This window comes from Ursus arctos, unplaced genomic scaffold, assembly GCF_023065955.2.
Source record: "Ursus arctos isolate Adak ecotype North America unplaced genomic scaffold, UrsArc2.0 scaffold_14, whole genome shotgun sequence".
Taxonomy (NCBI): domain Eukaryota; kingdom Metazoa; phylum Chordata; class Mammalia; order Carnivora; family Ursidae; genus Ursus; species Ursus arctos.
This window is the reverse complement of record NW_026622808.1, coordinates 59,068,689-59,089,131: the sequence shown is the minus strand read 5'-3', so window position 1 is coordinate 59,089,131 and position 20,443 is coordinate 59,068,689. Positions and strand designations below refer to the sequence as shown.

General features: G+C 44.2%; 1 protein-coding gene across 1 annotated transcript in view; it reads right to left on the bottom strand.

Moving 5' to 3' along the window:
- ITPR1 (inositol 1,4,5-trisphosphate receptor type 1) overlaps positions 1–20,443 on the bottom strand; it is a 320,227-nt gene that overhangs the window by 283,058 nt on the left and 16,726 nt on the right. Inside the window, exons 3-4 of the mRNA XM_057311892.1 lie at positions 16,426–16,533; positions 12,170–12,240 (exon numbers count right to left, since the gene is read on the bottom strand). Of these exons, the coding sequence (XP_057167875.1) occupies positions 12,170–12,240; positions 16,426–16,517 (163 nt within the window). The 5' untranslated portion in view covers positions 16,518–16,533. The remainder of the gene's footprint in view (positions 1–12,169; positions 12,241–16,425; positions 16,534–20,443) is intronic.

Sequence of the window (20,443 nt, the reverse complement as noted above, 5' to 3'; positions counted from 1 at the left end):
ATCCTTGTATAATATTTAATTAAATACTCTGTTCCTACTGGTTTATGTACTAGAGAACACTAATTTTAGAAAACCGATTAGCTAGTTCTTTCTAACTGTATGTTATTGTAGCTAAGGTCAAATTTTTCACTGAAACTATGGCAACAAAACCCCAGTATTCTTTGTCGACAAAACTGTAGCAAAGTTCTCAAGAGCTAGGCCTCCACTAGATGGCTAGACCAAGGCTGGATTATTCTATTTCCTACTACTACCTGAAATGCTACGTTCCTGGGAATGGTTGGGGCGGGGGCGGGGGGGGGGCTCTGTCAAATAAATTTGCTAGCATAAGTCCAAGTGAGCTTATATAGAAGTGTCATCACTGATAACATTTTTAGACACATATAATTTTAGCAGCACAAAACATCAAGACATTTCAGAAGCACCCAAATTGGAACTCAAATGTACCCGGAAAAATACCAGATGAAAAAAAGGAACTTTTAAAATTTCAAAAAGAGGAATAATTGCCCAATTTATTTTCTCAATTATTACAACTGCTCAAATTGGAGTTTTTCCTGCACAGACCTCCAGCTATTGCTTTGTAAAGGAAAAACAACAGACTCTTTGAAGGGACAAATTCTCCTCCCCATACCTGCGTCCACTCTCCTCTTATCTCCCCAAACCAGTGCCCATGGACGCAAGCACAATTTTTGCCTTCAAGAAGAGCCATGCTGGCCTCTCGCCTTGGAGAGAGGTGCCTCTGCATTGGCTGATATGACCAAGGAAGCAGCCAGTGGACATCTCTTCTCCTTGGAATTCAACTGTCCTCAAGGCCAGGGAGAATGTCTCTCTGCAGACTGACTGGCAAGAGCCCCTCCTTCCAAACTTACAACAAACACACAGAGGGTGGGGGTGGGGGCTTTCAGGAAAACAGCAGATTGGCAATATCTTCCTCCTGTCTGTCAAGAGTGGCTGGAATGCCTGCTGCTTGGGTTAAGATAAACACAACTTCCTGTCCCAGCTAGGCTTGTAATTTTATACATAAGGCAGGATTACCATCTGGAGCAAATGCCCCATCAGTAACAGAGGCTCTGATCAAGGCTTGTGCAAGTAGAAAAAAGGACTGATGGGTTCTCTTCAAAAAGCCACATACCCTAGAGCTCCCTCTTGATATGAGACGCACTCAATAAAATCTAAGACATTCGGAAAGGTTGTGAAGTGCAGCTATGGATACCTTTGTATAATTCACATACCGAAATATTACAACAGACGTCAGTGTTACACAAGATGGCAGGGGCTGTGTTTGATCTTCCTAAGAGATGTCCTGAGAGCTGCTAATTGCAGATTTACTCATGACAGCTACTCAATTACTACTTACTGAGTGCTTAGCTTGTGCTCAGCATGTTGCTAACTACGCACCACCTCATCCTAGAACAATCCAATCAGTTCCATACTATTATTAACCATAGTTACCAACTGGAGAAATAAGGTTTAGAGAGAGTAAGTCACTTGTCCATGGTCACACAGCTAATTAAGGAGTAGGGTAGGGACCTCACTCCACATCTGATTCCAGAGGCAACCCTCCTAACCACTATGCTCCACGGCCTCCTCACTATAACTAAAATACTAAAACTAAATTCAGCAGGAGCTTGATGCACGTTTTTTTTTATATTCGTTCACCTTTTCAAATACTCAGTAATTCCACCTTTCCACTACTTTGCAATGTTCTCTATTGATTAGACTGAACACATTTGGGTCCCTGAGAGATTCTCATTTGGAACATTTATCTGTTCTCTCCCCAGCTGTTTGCTGACCCAATGCCCCCAACCACAAGGCTTCCACAGGAAGCAAAAACAGAAGAAACAGCTGGGTCCTTTGGTGGGAAAACAGACACTTATGGTCAAAAGGGATCATCTACCTAACCTCTGTCCCCAAGCTGAAATTCCCTCTTCGAAATCGCTGACAAATAGTCTCCTTTGAATGAGAGGAAACTCAATTATTTGAAGCAGGCCTCTTCCCTGAGCAATAGCTTGGCACTTACAATCAGAATCTAGTTCCTTAAATCTGAAACTCTGCCTCTGGTCACTTTTATCTGCTGGCCCTAACTCTCTATTGTTCTGGGCTCAGGACATCCGTCTTCCATATGACAGCCCTAAAGTAAGGGAAGATTGACAGCTCATCCTTAGAGCCTTACGAGAGTATCGCAGCTTGTCAGAAACGCCAGAATCTCGGGCCTCACCCCAGACCCACAGAACGGGAATCCGCGTTTTTAACAAGATCCCCAGGTGGGTTCTATGCACATTCGTTTCAGAAGCAATGCCTTAGAGGGCTCTTTTTCATTCATTCTACAAATACCTAAGAGCCTTCTCTCTGTGCAAAGCCTTAGGGGAGACAGGCCTGGTTTCTGACCTCACAGTTAACTGGAGTTGGGTAGGCATGAGGTCATAAACCAGCCGTAACAGCAAAATATTGTACAGCACATACTAGGGGCCACGTGCTCCTTTAAGTACTTAACCCGGATTAGCTCCTGCGGTCCTCACAAAAACACTGTGAGGCACATACAGTCATATCCCCATTTTCAAGAGGAAGAAACAGAGGTACTGAGAGGCTAAGTAACGTGTCCATGGTGACGTGATCAGCAAAACGCAGAGCCGAGAGTCAAACCCAAGATGTCTGGCTTCAGTCTTTGAAAAGGAGTAACAGCTTATATGCATACAAGGGGTCGGCGAAGATAGTCCAGAGCGGATGTTTGAGGTCTGAAGAATGGGTCGGCATCAGGGACACCGGGGGTCCCAGGAGGAATGAGAGAGATGGGGAGATCACTTAAGGGGGAAGAAAAAGGGCATGCAAAGGCCCAGAGTGGAGAGCAAGTACACTGACTGCCAGGAAGAAATCAATCAGTCTGGCTGGAGCACAGGACGTGGCGTGGGACTGCAGATGCAGCCGAGAGGTAAGCAGAGTGACTCATGCAGGGCCCTGTGAACCCTGGAAGAGTGTCATGTATCCTAAGCACAACTCGGGAACAGCCCGGGGCTCCACCCAGCCAATGACATCATCAGATCTGCACTGACTCCTGCGGCTGCAGTGAATGGTGGGTCAGAGGGGGGCCCCACACTTGGGTACACAAAGGAGGCCAAGAGGGAAATGCAGAAACCAGCAAGGAGGCCAGTGCAGGAATGTAAGCGAGAAATGCCCCAGCTGGCCTGAAGCGTCTTACTTTCTCTCCACTATTCTTCATGCAACATGAATGCAATTGTTTTACCTCCATCCTTCTGGTTACCCCTCCTTGAGTTTTATTCCCACTGAGCAATATGCCCCTTAAATGTGGAACCCAGGTCTTAGTAAGAGGGCCCCAAATGTTTCCCGAGCAGCACAGCTTGATTCGTCTACTTGAGTGGATCACAGGAGACTCTCTAGCCCCCCAGATGTGGATTCAAATTCTAAGTCTAGCTTGCTTAGTGACCCTTTCTGGGTTCAGGGTCCCCAACTGTAAAATGGGGATAATACCACCACCCACACCACAGGGATACTCCAACGGTCCAGAGCACAAGCATGCCATGGGCCTACCAGAAGGCCAGGCCAAGAGGAAGGTCTTTAACCAAGATTTGTTTTTCATGATCATGAATTTAGTGAAGACAAGGAATCTCAAAACTACAGGCATCAGAGAGAGAAAAGAGATCTAACAATGGGGGTGAAAGAGAAGGCACCCTCAGAGGATACGTCCAGTTACTGTTCTAGGGAGAAGACAAGTCAACTATAAAAAACCTTTCCAGAAGTGCCAGACTCCGGTAACATGGAAAGAGACGATAAAACAGCATGCCTGTTAAAGAGTCAGTTGTTGACCTAGATCACCAGCAGAAACACTAGTAGCAATGGGCAAACTGAAAACCTTTTCAGAAAAAAACATGAATTCTTTCCTAATCGGCTTTTAACTAAGGACCAACATTATACCAGGCACTGGGCCAGGAGTGCAGGGTAAGATCTGGTCCCTCCAGGTGCCCCAAAATCTAGCTATGAAGACAAAAATAGAAAACAGCTGTGCAAACACCATACTCCAGGTTGGTAAGCAGGCAGGTAAGTTCATGCCTCTAGTATATAGATATTCACTCCCATGTCAGTGCCCCTCAGAAGGACTTATTTTGGGATAGTACAGGAGGAAACCAAGTAAGAAATCGGCAATTTAGGAAAGGAATACTTGAAGACTGGTCCCCTTCTAAAAGCAGTTTACAGTAGGTATTAGGAGGTTTTCTGATATCGGACTGTCTGGGTTCAAAGCCTGACTCTGCTATTTCTACCTATGTAACCCTGGACCAAATATTCAACATTCTGTACTTCAGATCCCTTATCTATAGAAGGATGTTAACTATGGCTGTCTTATGGGGTTATTATGAGGGTTAAACAGATTAGTGTATACAAAGGTAACATAAAAATTAAATAGATTAAATTAATGTACATATGCACTATATAAGATACTCACTATTATTTACAGAAAACAGAACACACAAGGTAATGGGCAAAAAATAACAATAGATAATAATACTTTTTAAATCTATGGCCCAAACACAGCTTCCTAGCCTAAAAGTGCGTGTAGAAACCCAGGCTCTGTCCCAATCCCAATTTTGACACAGAATGGTTCTTGGACCCCAGGAGATTAAATCTAATTTCTATATCTGTCAAAAAAAAAAAGTTATCTTAAGCTCAAGTGATTCGCCACGTATCTTCATCAATGTTCTGAAGACAGGATTATAAAAGCCTTTGCCTAAAGAAAAAGTCTTTAATCAACCACTATGTTCTCCTTTCAGGAGAACCACAGAACAGTATGACAACATGACCCCATCACACTCGCTTGCTATCCCAGTGGAGGAAGCCCCGACGCACTACTGAGATTCAATTAGGTGACAAGGTAAAAGTACCCAGTGCACTGGAAGTATTTTAAGCTTTGAAGCTGAAATCTGTTCTCCACTAGCAAATGAATTATCACAGGTAAATGAATATAGAACAGGGGTCTGGGACCTCATTTCCACGGGTGACTCTGGTATTCACAAAGGAAGCTCTCCAGGGCGTCAAAGTAAGCAGAAGCTCTCTTGCGCCCATGATGCATCAGAGATGCATCTCAAAGCTTCGAGCAAGTAGGCAGAAATCCAGTGAGGGACACATGCGGCAGTGTGTGGGACTCCAGCATAATCAAGCAGCAGGCGTCATCCCATGAATGTGTGACACACTGTGAGCGTTCTATGTTGCCTGGGGAATGGATTTAAATTACAGTGTTGTTCCGTTTAAATGGAGTCTGTTGGTGCCAGATTGAGATAAGCTGGTAAATCTGAAATGACGATTATAAAAAACCTACTAATCTTTTTATTAAATTTGAATTGATTTTGTGAACACAAAGTTAAAAGAGATTTTCTACAAAGCGGCTGCACGCATGCGCACGCACACACAAAACCTTCAATATGCCTCAAAGCATATCCTTAACAGGCACCTAAAACAGACGGATTTTTCCACCTTATTTAACAAGACAAGCAGAAACTAAGTCCTTTAGCCCCACTGTGAGAGGCCCGTTGTGGATTAGAATCAAAAGAACAAACAAATTTTAAGTTAGGCCCTCCCCTTTGCATGTGGGTATTTAAAACTAAGATATGGGTTCATTCCTTCAATGCTTTGCCAAAAGGAAAAAAAAAAAAAAAGAAAGAACGTTGCCTAGCAACAATTAAGACAATGTGCAGCAAAGGAGGGTGGTTTGAAAGAAACCTAAAGCAGTGAGTTTGTTATGGTCACCCTAGCCCAGAGACCTTTGCAACCCAAGACCTGGCTGTGTCCCCATCTGGCCTCAGAGTAAGGCCTGGCTGTTTCCATCCATTTGTCTCATCTTGCCCAAGAAGATCTGCGATCCCAAAGAAATAAAAACCTACTTCTGGACAGCATGAGACTCCTGAATATCAATGCTCTCTTGTAAAATGTTAACTGGCCTGTTTCTGGCACCAGTCACAAAGCTTCAAGCTAGAAGAGATCTTGGAAGTTACTTTGCCTACATTCAGATAGGGAAACTGAGGCCTGGAGAGATGGAATGACTCCCCCAAGGTATCATAGCAGTTGGCAGCAGATACTGGGCTGGACATCGGCCCTCAGGTCAGATGGTGCTCTTTACTACATTCTTAGCCGTTTTCGCACATGGCTGAGAACCACTGCCTGCTTCAACCTACACAACAAGCAAGACAACGATCAGGTAAGTAGGCCACAGATGCTCACATACTTCCTGTCCCCCAACCATGAAATATGCCATTCTTATTTGAGGCCCCTTTCAAAGCTGCTGGGGGGTACAAGAGCTTGCCTGCAATGTGAAACCTCTTTCTCTCAACCAAGACATCCTAACTAAGTCCACAGACGTCCTAATAGGTGGGCTGACATAGTGCAAGCACCCTGGGACTGAGGAAAATCACACTGAAAGTGACAAGGCCACAAGGGCTTTAGGTCCAAGAGTGATTTGTTGTAGCCAAGCAACACACTCTTCTTCTTCCCAGTATCGTCCTGAGACTGTGATTCCAGGCTGTCACTGGACAGTGTCAGCAGGACACTCACTGAGCAATCAGGAATTGTCAGTGAACTTGGAGATACCCAGAGACCAGGTTATACCGGCCCAGACCTTCATTCCCACTACAAACAGGACTCAGGTTGTAGGTAACATGCTGCATATCGCACAGACTGTCCTGGTGGTAGTTAAAAATGCATTAAGTCTAAAGGATCCAGGGCTTTCACCCTCCCATTTGGCTTTCTTCCTCGTTTAAATGGTCCTAATTCAAGTTAAGAGCTTCAGCAGACAGCAGAAGAAAAATAGTAACTTGGCCCATTTTCTTTTAGAGACTAGAGGTGATGGGGTCACAGCTTGAAGAAACTCTTGTGCTTTGTGTGGAAAATGGTCCACAGAGCACAGAAGAGTAAAGCACTGCGCCCGGGTCTTTGGAAGAGGGTTCTGGCCTCACTCTAACACTCACATGTTATAAGACACTAGGCCAGATGCTCAATCCTTATCAGCCAAAATGGCACCAGGCACTATGGGCTAAGGAGGTGTTGCAGAGCTAAACGAGAGAATGCACAGGAGAAGAATCATCATCTCCTTTGCCCCAGCAAACTAAAGACTGGAGGGGCAAGTTTCACACCTTGTAAAAAGATATTTCATGTGCTTTGCCTCTACTTGCATCTAAACAGCCGCAGTGTGAACAACAATTTACTCTAAGATATTAACCGTGCATTGGCATTGACTTCCCTGAGAATGGATCCTTCCTCCATGGACTATAAATGGCTGGCACACAGGACACGTCCGATAATGTTTGTGGAATGAATGAATGATAATCATTCTAAGAAGCGACATTCAACTGTCTATGGGCAAGTTACTCAATTTCTCAGAGCGGCAGTTTCGTCTACACAGTGGGAACAGGAGTAGCTACACCTCATGGGTAGGTTACATGGATTAAAAGAGATAATCCATGGGAAGTGCTCAGCACAAAGGAAATGCTCTATTCATGCTGGCTACTATTATTTGGAGTGGGTCTGATTCTCCGTAAAACCCTAAGACCCCTGAAAGTAAGGGGGACTGTGTAACTCATCTTGTCCCCTCATCAGCAAGGCCAACAGCTAGGATAGGACGGCTTCAATGTCCCCTGAGCTGAACACCCATTTTCAGGACACATTAGCTGAGTGGGTTATTTTGCTTGAAAGCAACTTGATTGGGGGAAGAAAGAAACATGGGACAAGGAAAATACTTACCTAGAACATCTACACTCTCAGCCTGACCTCTGACCTCTGCCCCAATTCATATAAACCATGGAATGATCTCAGAATGCTTCTTTTCTCCTCACCTTTCCCTGCCCAAACTTCTCCCTATGTTAATCTGAGTTTCCTTGCAAACAACTTTCCTTCTGAAACTAAGGGGTTCTTGCAAGATTAAAAACTTCACACTCTTTGCTGACATTGATATGGTAGCATCTGTCCAAGATAATTAAAAACAAAAACAAAAAACTGGGGGCCAAGATTGGCCTCTTGAACTGGATGGAGAAGATGAAGTTTTGAGGGTAAGAAGTTGACCGTTGCCTCAACCTAAAAAAGCAGATTACACAATAAATGGCATGTTCAACACTAATGCCCATCTTATTTCCCAAAAGCCCCGGGCTTTGTTTCTTTTCCAACACCTCTGGAAGTCACATTTAAAGCAGTAAAGGTTCTGGGATCAAAACAAGACTGGTAGTTAATTTCCTTCTTTTCTTTATAGAAGATGCCATTATATTTAGTAGGGGGAAGGGACGGGTGGGGGTGGAAGAGGAAAACATCATCTAGAGAAAGGAATTCCCTAACCACAAAGTTTCTATTGCCGATTTCAATCTGATGTCTGTCTTCCTTCTTCTTTCAAGATTATGGGCAAAGCCAGCACAAATCAGGGAGAAGAGAGATTGTCTTACCTGCTGTGGACACTGGTGCCTTCAAATGGTACCACATTAGCTAAAGGACTAAAGTGACGGAATTAGTCTACATCGCTGCTCTTCTCATCATCTTGAGGACAGGGGCCACTGTCCAAAATTCATTTGGACAATGAAGGAGACTTGGCTTATGTGAACCAGATAGGCACCCAATCTTTCCTTTCTATAGATGAAGTTCAGGGAAGAAGATACATTCAAGGGAATCACCAAAAAAAAAAAAAAAAAAGCAACTCACTTGGTAATGTACTTTTACCCATCAGAAAGAAGCAAGTATGTTCAAGATTTTAACTCTTTTGCATCTACTGGGAAAAACAACAGCTACCAATCACTGACCAGGTCTTATGTACCAACCAAGTACTCTATTTGGTTCTTTAGCCATATTATCTTCAATCCTTATTACCTTTACAGGGAAGGAATTCTTTCCCCCCATTTTATAAGTGAGGAAACAAACTCAGAAAAATTAATTTATCAAGGCCACCTAATTTGTATATGGGAATGCTGGGACTCAAATCTAGGCCACTGGGTCCCCATGCACACCCCTACCCACAAAAGCATTTAGACACAAAAAAAGAGAAACAATATTCTCATATCATTAAAGGATTCATGTACAGGATTCCTTTCTGCCACCATTTAGGAGTACAAGCCTCTGTGCTAAGTACTGGGAATGAAAAGATAAGACTAACTAATGCTTACTGGGCCCTGAACTAAAGGCCAGGCTCCCTCAGCACTGAATCTGAAACACACATTTCATCTTCCCAGTAACCTTATGAGGTAGAGACTAATATCTCCCACTTTACAGATGAGAAAACCAAGCTTCACAGAGTCTAAGCAATTTGTCCAGGGTCACACAGCTAAGAACTTGGATTTGAACCCAGAAAGCCTGATCCTAGGGCCTATGCTACTAACCACGAGGGTGGCAGGTTTCAAGAGGAGCTCACAAAATTAAAAACCCGAGTCAGAAGCCACAGGGAGCATTACATAAATAGGCCTTTGGTTTCCATTTACTTAAGAACACGTTATGATGGTCCTCAATATAGGAAATAAGTTGGCAAGGAAACAATGGAAGCAACAACAAATCCAAATGACTAAATGTAGCTCTGCTGATTGCTCAGATAAAGACTCCATCATCCTAGCCGGCTGCTTGCCAGCATCTCACTTTTCCATATGTGTTTGTTAAACTCCAGGGTGTAATGGCACGGCAAGGAAATGGACTAGAAATGCCTCCAAACTGTCCAACTGCCCTAGGCACAATTTCTAAACATCAGTAGGACTTCAACTTCAAAATACGCTTGTTTTGTATTTGGAAGGCAGTAATCCCTTCCAAAAGAGAAATCGGTATCTTCTTCAATATATATATATATACACATTTTTTTTTCCTCAAAGAATGCTATGCTAGAACTGAAGGGCTGTTTTGGAAAGCTTTTAAACACTTACTGCCCGGATTCCAAGGAGCAGATCTCTGCGGCCCTCTGCTTGGGCCCCTCACCTGCGTGCCGAGGACCTTGGGTGCAGCAGGAGGAATCTAGGCAGTCCTGACCTACATTTGCAAAGCCTGCAGAAGAGCGTGTTTGGAACCAGATTCTCCCACAAGTGCAAAGCACCTCACAACCTAGAAACCTTTATTTTTAATTTATGAGGGAAAGCAGGCAACTTATATCAGGTCACTGTCATGTGACCACCTGTAGAACCAGGCAGGGCCATAAACAAAGTGTGGTTCTTTCCAAATGGCCTCTATCAGACTGTCACTTTTATCTCAAAACAGTCCCTTCAATCGGCCACCAGATATCTAAGCACCCGGCACTTTGACCCTAGTGCCAGGAAAACATGTATGTCTTCTGACTTCCCCTGGCTATGTCCTATTTAACATTCTAAACTGGTATTCAAATACCCACTAGTTCACTCTGAACAGCGCATGAGCACCCTTCCCAGGTACTTTCACAGCTACCCCAGGCCTGCACGGGGAATGGGAAACGAGCTCACACTGGACCCAAGCAATGAACGCCTTCCACTTAGCTCCAACTGCAAAAGCCACACTCCAACCAGCTCACCCCTATGTAATAAAGCCAGGAGTTTAGAGCCCAGGCTCTATTAGCAGTGGTGCTTAACCTTGGCTATACAGGAGAATCACCTGGAAAGCTTTAAAAAAAAAAAAAAAGAAACGAAACGAAATGAAATGAAACGAAACCATCAATGCCAAATTAAATGGCCATCCTTGAGGGTGGTACTCCAACATCAGTGTTTTTCCAAGTCCCCCAGGTGATGTGTCTGTGTTGCCCAAGTTGAGAACTACAGCTCCTACTCCATCCATCACCAGCTGTGTGACCTCAGACAAGACACTTAACCTCAACCTCCGAGGACTTCAATCCCCTCACAGGGTGGACAGACGAACCCAGGAGCTAAAAATGTACACAGAACCCTTCGCACAGTGCTGGGCACAGGGTCTACTGGTCTTGGCCTTGTTAAAAGATAAACTGAGGCATATTTTATTATTCAGCATAGAGAATTAATTCTGTAAGTAACTGCTTGGATTATGATTATTAGATTAAATCTTTCATTTCTGCTGCATTCAGGATTCTGTTTTGGAAAAAGCCATGGAGGAAGGACTGGAAAGAAAAGGCCACAGGTGCTCAGGATCCTGTCGCACGGGGCTTATGGCAACAATTTTTTTTCAACTGTCCCCCTCACCACCTCCCAGGTGAAAATATTCTCTTGATAGTCTCATGCCAACTGGATGCAGTTCAACACCAAACATCTTCTAAATGGCTTCTCTCCACCTGAACATCTGCCTTCTATCTTATTCTAATTCCTTTAGCTTTTATCCAAAAAAGTCAAACAGTTTCTACATCAACTAACAATACGAACTTATCACTTAAATGATGTAACCTAAAAAATGGCAAGGTTTGAGCCCTTTGGGACTGAGGCCATGAGTCAAATACTAACCCAATGGGTTCTCAACCCCAACTCAATATAAAAAAAACACTTGGGAAGCTTAAAAAAAAATGCCAGTGCCCAGGACCCAAACTCGAGAGATTCATTTGATCAGTCCGGAGTGGGGCCCTGAATATCTGTTAAGTTTTAAATCTCTCTCAGATAATTCTACTATGCAGCTGGGGTTGGGAACTATGCACCACAAAAGCAAACAAGAAAAACAAAATGTTTATCATCTTAACACCCCAACTATATTTTAAACACTTCTGGAATAAACTAAGCTACCTTCAGAGGAAGATACCAAATATAAGAGGCCTAAAAAGAAAGCTAGTAGTGGGAAGCTACTGGTGGAAGGCTATCCTGCCTTGGTCTTTTAACAAAAACTAAGTGCAATAACCAACATCTTCTCCCTCCAGGTTGAAGCATCTAAGAACACCAGAGCCCCCAAAGGCACAGCGAGATCTCCTGCAAAACACATGTTCCTTGTGATGAGATCCATAAATCCTATTTGTTCAGGGACATAGTTGCACGAACGTAAGGCTTTAAGCTGAATTTGCACCGATCAACGTGCATGCAATATACAAATGGAAGCCCTAATAAAAGCCATTCCAATCTTGACGCTGAACTTATACATTTTCAAAAGGTCACAAAGCTTGGAACTGAAATCATACTTTAAAAAAATGTAAGTAAATAAACCTGCAATTGCTTATTAAACACACACACACAGCAACACACTTGATGAATTTTCAAATGAGGAAGGTACCCAAGCACCCACTCCAGGAAGGTCATCAACTTACCTCTGAATTTCTTGGGTGGATTATTAAGGTCCCCAGCTTCTGGCTGTACAACACAACGATCATCAACCAGGCTGTGAAGACAAGGATAAATGCTATATCAAGGCAAGTCTAAGAAAACAAAACCTAAGCACTATGCAAAAATTGACTATCCACCGCAAAACTTAGATGGCCATGTTCTCCTGCTGGGGGGCTGTTTACACTAGAGGTTTCCCACGCAGGGAGCTGAATCTAATCCAAAAGCCCAGGTTCTGCTTCTGCAATGTACATATTAACCTATTGTTTTCTGTGGCTCTTTTCCCTTAACCACATCCATGATGAATTTGAACAAAACATGCAAAAATGTTGAAGTCGGGAGGCATAGCAAGGGGTGAGTGCATTCAGCTTATGGTAGCTGAGGGGCCCATCTGGTGCCAGGCACCGTATTGGGCCCTGCGATGTGAGGATGAGTACGAACCAGGCCCTGCCCCGAGGGAGCTCAAGGCTAGTGCAAGAGCCACAAAAGCAAACTAATAAAGAGAATGTAACCTAAGGGCTGTAAGAGAAAAAAGAACAAAATACAGCCGGGAACTAAATGTGCCTGAGGCCATCTGAGAAGCTGCTGGCAGAGAGAGTCACATGGAACTACTGGAAATTGAAATGGAGGTGGGGAAAGTGCAAAAAGTTATGAGTAAATAACCAGCCCGAACTTATATACAGACCCAGTATTTAGAAGTCCAGACTGACCAAACCAACGGGTACAATTCTTTTAGAAGAACAGATTTAAAGTATTGCACTTTTTTGAACAGATGAGGAAATTGAGTCAGAGAAGTTTTTTGTTTTTGTTTTTTTTAAGATGTTATTTATTTGTCAGAGAGAGAGCACAAGCGGGGGGAGCAGCAGGCAGAGGGAGAAGCAGGCTTTCCACCGAGCAAGGAGCCCAATGCAGGACTCGATCCCAGGATGCTGGGATCATGACCTGAGCCGAAGGCGCCGCTTTACCAACTGAGCCACCCGGGTGTCCCGAGGCTGAGACGTTTAAATGACTTATCCAAGTTCCTAAAACTGGTATTGGTCATTTGCCAAGTGACCATAGAACTTGCTGCCAGCTAATATACTATGGTTTTCCAGGGTTTCTTCCATTAGTCTGTGCTGCTCCTTATCCCAAAGGCACGGCACTGTTAAATAGTTTGCCTTTACTCTTACCTCCTCTTCCTCCAAAATTCCGTTTCACATCCTAAAGTCTGGCCTGTCTCTCAAGACTGACTTAGAGCCGCCGTCTTCTCCATGAAGGCCCTCCTACTGAGCCTTTCCTGGACCCAGTACTCCCTGCCTCTCTCCACCTCATTGGACTGAAGCACAAACGGTGCAGTAGGCTAAGAGCTTCCTAGGGGCAGAGAGGTGCCTGCTTTGTGGCCCAAAAGATGCCCACGGCTAGTACATTTTCCTGCCCAAGCTAGGTGCTCAGTTATCTATCTGGTGGGTGAATCAAAGTGGCCAGAATAGCCCACCAGCAGCTTGCTGCCTTTGGGTCTAAGACACAAGACCTCTCTCCATCAAGAAGAGGAAGAGTGTGGTCAATGGCTTGAGTTTTTATGCAAAAATCAAGAACAGAATATGCACATAGAAAACTCCCACCTGGAGCCCCTGTGAATGAAATACAGTAAAGCCACCAGATCTAACATAGTATGTGAAGCGGGGGAGCCCCTTGGAATCCAATATAGGGCTGGGTTAATTACTCATCAAGTTCTCAAGGACGAAGGGGTAAGAGAAAGGGCCCCAGCCTGGGCCAGAAGACAAATGAATTACAGATGGCACTTTGCTACCTACATAGCTTGATGATGACTACATTATTTCATCCCTCTGGTCTCAGTTCCTTTATCTGTAAAATTAAAGAGTCGGTCTCAAGGAGTCTCAAGCAGGGTGATGTTCCTTAGACTTTCTGTTTATAAAATATACTGATACAGGGTCCCCATCATCCCCGGGCCTATCAAAGCTCTGTTCCAGGATGCGACCCAAGACCTTTTATTTTTAACACATTCCTCAGGTGATTCAGAAGCACACCTCTGATACTGCATGTGCACGCACACACGCTCTCCAAGGTCCGACTCAAGTTCTCAAGCTCAAGGAGTCAATAAAGCCATTGGGGAGGTAACTGCCATCTATATAAACGGAATGTGGCTGGGGAGCTAGCTGCCAAGTTCCACAAAAACTGGGGGTCACTCACTGTCATTCATAACCGGCACTCCATAAATGCTGAAAATATTAAAAGGAAAAAGAAGCCAAACTTTATTTTCCAAGTCCATTTTGAACCAAGGGAATACTCATCTGAGGTAAGTATTAGATCCCAAAATTCAAAATGGACCGTCCGCACATTGAAGAAAAAGTGGGGGGTAGGGGAAGAACCTTATCATTAATTTGTTTATAATGCTTGAGGAAAATTCCTATAAAGCAAAGAATTTGCACCTGTTAGGAATTCTAAGAAAGGATGCTCTGGAAGAAGAGGACGAAGCGAAAGATTTCAGGGGCTGCGCCAAGTGGGCTCAGTGACCGACTGGAAATGAGCCTGGGTGACTGGAGGGACAACGGCACTATTACAAGGAATCGGGACCACAGAGAAAAGACGAGGCATAAGGTGGGGTTGAGGTTTCACAAGGCAGCCAGATAAGAGCTATGAGCAAACAGTGAGGAGGGTGGTGAGCCAATTCTGCCAGAGACGGATGGCAGGGGAGATGGGGAATGGAAAGTCTACCCTGCCAGGGGCAACTGTTAGGAGCACTGGTCCTGGAGCCTGGAGAGCTCACAGCTGTGAAACCTTGGGCGGGTAACCTCACCTCTCTGAAGCTCAGAGGTTTTGCCTCCACAAAGAGCAATAATAATAGCGCTCACTGTAAAGATGTGTTTGGGAGTTAACGGCATTATGTATGGACAGTCCTTAGCACCGTGCTATAAACATCCATAGGACTCACAGAAGTGGTGACCCCCGCTATTTATTATCATCACTGTCCCTCCTGAAAAAGAAGAAGAGGATGGAAGCTTCCACCATGAGGGAAAGAAAAAGGAAGCAGCCAAGAAGAAAAAAGGGACAATCAGAGAGGCACAAGCAGCAAAGGGCCTCTGTCAAAACCCAAGGAAGATAAATTATGAACAGTGGGTCTTAAGTGTAGAGAGGTTAAAAAAAAAAAAAAAAAAAAAAAGATAAGGACTGAGAAACAGTCACTGGATTTGGTGATCACAAAGTCATGGATGACTGCTTTCTATCAGATGACTTTTGAAAACAAAATTCTTATACAGTGAGGTCCAATTGAGCTATACTTCTATATCCGAAATAATTTGGTCCTTGAGGCTGGAGTGACCTGAATGAGAGCCCAAGCGTACTCATTCTGCACAAATACCAGAGACCAAGCATGCTTTAAATAATAGCTATGATTAAAAGAAAGGCTCTGGCTGCTCTAAGAACAAGGTTCTTAGAGAAGCTGTTGGCTTTCCTTTCCCCCATTTGAGATCACCTCCTGCCAAATTCAACAATTCCACCCAGAGGCCTAACTCCTCCTTTCTACACAAAGACAATCTAGACCATTCGTGTGTCTTCTGAGGTTAACCATCTTGATTCTCCCTTCTGCTTCTTTCTGCCTTTGGGGCTATTTCACTTCTCCTTTCCTCTTCTCGACAATGGGAGGAGGGGAAGGGAGAAGATAATCAAATAAAGACATTGTGGACTGTACTAACTCTCTCAAAAGTTGGGTAAAAACTGAAGAAAGCACAAAAGAACAAAAATCTGATTTACAGAACTTTGTGCAATATATAACTTTCAAATGCACACTGCAATTTAAAATAGGCAAGGTTCTGCTTCAAAGAAGAGAGATAAGCATCAGAGAAGTTCTGGTCTTTGCTTAAATGACAACTAACTCAGCATATAAAAATGAGAGCTTTTATGAAAGCTAAAAAGCACTTCTTTGGGGTCTGTAAAAAATAACCCTAAAATTTTATCCCATAGACTTTGTACTTTTCTCCTTTTTAAGGAATAGGAAATAATAATAAATTCTGAATTACAAGAGTCCTAATTAATTAGATTTTTGCTCTTCCAGGACTTACAAGAAAACAGTATTTTTGTGTCAGAGGTAAGCTTGGCTAACATGAGATTTGGTATCATGATTCCAACTGCCCCTGGAAAAACCAAAGTCAAATGCTAACATTCTTATCTTAGAAAAATCAGTTTTTAAGCTGGCATTAAGAGGTCTTAAAGAAATCCTGCCACACAAGAAATCAGGTGCTCTTACCCCAAGGTGCTAATAAATCCATTTGTCGATCCTTCCGCGTACAGAGAACAAATGTCTCCAATATGTAGGAAACTAGACATCTTGTCAGACATGTCTTTCTCGAAAAGCCTAGACAAAGTAAAATATGCAACATTATTAGAGGGAAAGAAATGCTCAGAGGGGGGGAAAAAGTCACTGAGTGTTGGCTTAGCTCAATTTTCCAAAGCGCCCTACTTAAAAGTCAAATTTAAATGAGTGTGTGACAGGCAGGCACTTAAATGAGCCAAGCAAGGACATATGCAACAACATTTTTTTCCATATATCATTTATTTCAGGATATTCCAACCACAATAACGCTGGTTTCTAACACAACCACACCCAAATCTGATTCTACAAATTGAGGACCCTCGATAATGAACAGTGAATCTAAAGACTACAGGGAAGTCAGCCAACAACTTTGCAGTGATTAAGGAGTTGGAAAGTCTGACTTATAAAACATTAACATACTCAATCTGCCTTAGGCAATGTGAAGGCAGAAGGAAACACCTGGTGTAAAACTTGGGTCTGGCAGTGCCTGTGCCGAGGTACCAAAGCAACAAAATTAATAAAAGGAAACCTAGTAACAAATACCACAAAGCTCTAGTGGCCTTTTACAAATTCAACAACTGTACCCACTTCACCCAAACGCTGTTTCAATTTCTTTCCTTTTTTCTCCTTCACCCAAACACTTGCAGGGGAGAAAGGATCTTACCACCTGGTCCCAACCCATGTCAATGCAGGGAGGAATAATGCGGCGTAGGCCAGGTGAGAACCCCGTCAGGAATACACATGGCTAGTTAGGGGCAGTCCTAGAAAGGGCTTGTAAGTTCCAGGAAATCTCTCCACAGCCCAGAGATCATTACACACACACACACACACACACACACACACACACACACACACGTATCAACAAAAACACTGACATGACTCATAGGAATAGCTCTCCTGAGGGCCATAAATATTGAGGAGTGGGAGCCAATTATAAAAAAGTAATTTGACATTTAAAAAACAATGTTAGGGGCGCTTGGGTGGCTCAGTCAGTTAAATGTCCAACTTAATTTTCAGTTCAGTTCATGAGATCAGGGTCATGAGACTGAGCCCTGCATCAGGCTCCATGTTGGGCCTAGAGCCCGCTTAAGATTCTTCCTCTCCCCGTTTGCTTCTCCCCTCTCAAAAAAAAGGGACAGACAGACAGACATAAAAATAAAAAACAAACACACACCAAGCTCAGTTATGTGGGAAGACAGTGCGCTCATGTGGACCCCAGCTAACTCCCCATGGCTTCATCAGGCATCTGGTGTAGATGCCCAGGGTAACCCAGATCTTCCCAGGATCTCTCCTCCAAATCCAGAGCCCCTTAAACATCTTTTCCAGTGTCTTTGCTCAAGTTCCCTGGCTAGAAATCATTCACCTGCAAAGCCACAAGAGCTGTAATGGCGTGGAAAAGCATTCTCTCCTGAAATTGCTTTCTGGGTGCCAGGTTTGCTTTCTGTTAAAATTGTGCAGCAATGATCATCAGGAAACCTAGGGAAGCATTTCTCCTACTTAGCAGGAGCGCCAGGTGCTGAAAAGGAACTGAAAATGAACCTCAGTTCACTGCTTGTGAGAATCCACAAGGAAAAACCCATCTCTCCTAACAACCCAGACCTGGCAAGAGAAAGACCATTTCGCTTAACCTGAACTTACACCTAGAGAAAGACAGCACAGGAGAACACATTCTCAAACAGAACAGTCAGCATCTGTAGACCGCGTGGAAAGACACACAAATCATTTGCAAAGGGACAATTTGCCAGCCAAGTTCCACTCTCCAGAATTGAGTCTATCATTTTGTCATTTCTTCCTAATGCCCACAGGCAAACCAATGTTTTAAACAACATCCCAAAAAGCGGCACAAATATTTCCCTTATGTGCTTATATTTAAAAGACCGATCATAAAGGGTCAGGAAGTCAACGTAGTTCTGGGACTGATTCTTGGAAAACACTAAGGGCACTAATATTTCCCTTATGTGCTTATATTTAAAAGACCGATCATAAAGGGCCAGGAAGTCAACGTAGTTCTGGGACTGATTCTTGGAAAACAAGTTCTGTTTGAATTTTGAGTCACACCAAATTGGCATCTTCACACTCTTGCCTCCCCGAAGGATGCAGGGGAGAGCTGGGTAGGGGACTGCAGCTCAGGAGGGCCTCGTCTAGTGTGACTAACTCTGTCCTTTGGACCATTTGGCCCCAGTGCAGGCCAGGCCAGGAAATAGCTGTGTGACCCCGGTTTTCTTAACTTTCCTCACCACCTGGTTACCTGACCGAAGGATTCCAGGCTCTTCATGGAAAGAAGCAGACACAACTCCGTGTTCTGGAGTGATGCACTCAATATTGCCTGCAGGGGGTCGCTGAAACAGATGTCTAGACAGTGTTTCTCTAGCACAGCAGATGAAACAGTGCATGCACGTAAAGGGCTTGGTACAGAGACTGGTAGGCTTCACTCCTCGGTGCTGGCTATTTATTATTTTTTAGTGAGATGAAGTGGAATTTAGGAAGTGTCTAGGGCTTCAAAATTTAACCTCAGCAAAGGAAAGGATCCTCTGTTTAAAGTCGGGGGGTGGTATACCTGGGTGGCTCAGTTGGTTGAGCATCTGACTTCTGCTCAGGTCATGATATCAGAGTCCTGGGATTGAGCCCTGCATCAGGCTCCTCATTCAGTGGGGAATCTGCTTCTCCCTCTCCCTCTGCCCCTCCCCTCACCCCCATCCCTGCTCCTGCTTTCTCTCTCTCCCTCAAATACAAAAATAAATCTTAAAAAAAAAAAAAAAAAAGTCAGGTGGGTAGCCTAACAAATGAACTCCTGGTTGATCTGTGACAATATATTTTACTTTAGGGAAAATAATTATCCTAATTCACCTGTTCAGAAAAACCTGAACCGTATGGAATTATGCTCAATTTCCAACCACAGAGCATTCTGGGCTTTCCAAATATACAGAATCATAGCATAAAGGTTGGAGGCAACCAATGAAGCATGTAATTCCATCTCTTGCCCCAATAATGGAATCCCCCTACCATGTCTCCTAGAGATGGCCTCGCTTCTGCTTAAACATCCAGCAGTGCTCCAGGGTTCAAAGGTTCAGGCAATGGTTCAAATGGTTCAGGCAACAATTCCAGGTTCAGAGAGCCCAGTTAGAAAATATCCCTGTGTCCTCCCTTCTCCCCAAGCGCCCCTCGCCCCCGCCAGAGAAACCACCCCCCAGAACTTTTGCTACTGATCTGTGATGCTCAGAAACCTCTCAAAATGTGAATGCTCTCTAATCTCCTAAGGACTTTGCTTTTGTTTGAGAGCATCCCCACCCTCCCTAGCTCCTGACGTGGCCCGGCCTCAAGAGCGTTCCTTACCCAAGTGCCGCAGGAGCGGAGGCTCCAGAGTCGGAGAGCCAGGGAACTCTAGCTCTGCCACGTCATCGCTGTAGGACTTGCGGCCAGTTCTCTAACTTTCCCAAACCTCACTTTCCCCCACCCATAAACGGGGATAGTAAGAGTAGCTCCCTCAACAGGCTGTCAGGAGGTTTGGTAAGAGCGTGCGTAGCAACTACTCAGGAAAGCACCTGCAGGAAGTAAGCGTGCAGTGCGCGAAGGCTATTATGTACCCCCACCACCTCCCAGCGCTGCTCCGACAGGCTGATGCACCTCTTAAAATGGGATTGGCCCGGAGTGGTTTGACCAGGGCAGAGACAGGAGGATTACGCTGCCCTGAGAGGGCGGCAGTTTGCTGCACCTCAAGCTGCCTGCTGGCTCAGCTTCAGTTCTCTGCCCACTGAAACCACTCCCTGAGCAACGTGTTACGAAAAGGGACATGGGAGTCTACTCAAAAGAAGGGTGGGAATAAAAACACACAAATTCAGACAGATCCTTGGAGAACAGAAACGAGAGCTACTCCAAATCTCTCTTCTCAGAATCTGTGTTGCTCTTTGCCTTTTCTACATCCTCTCCAGTCATCTTGTCCCCTCTGCTGACT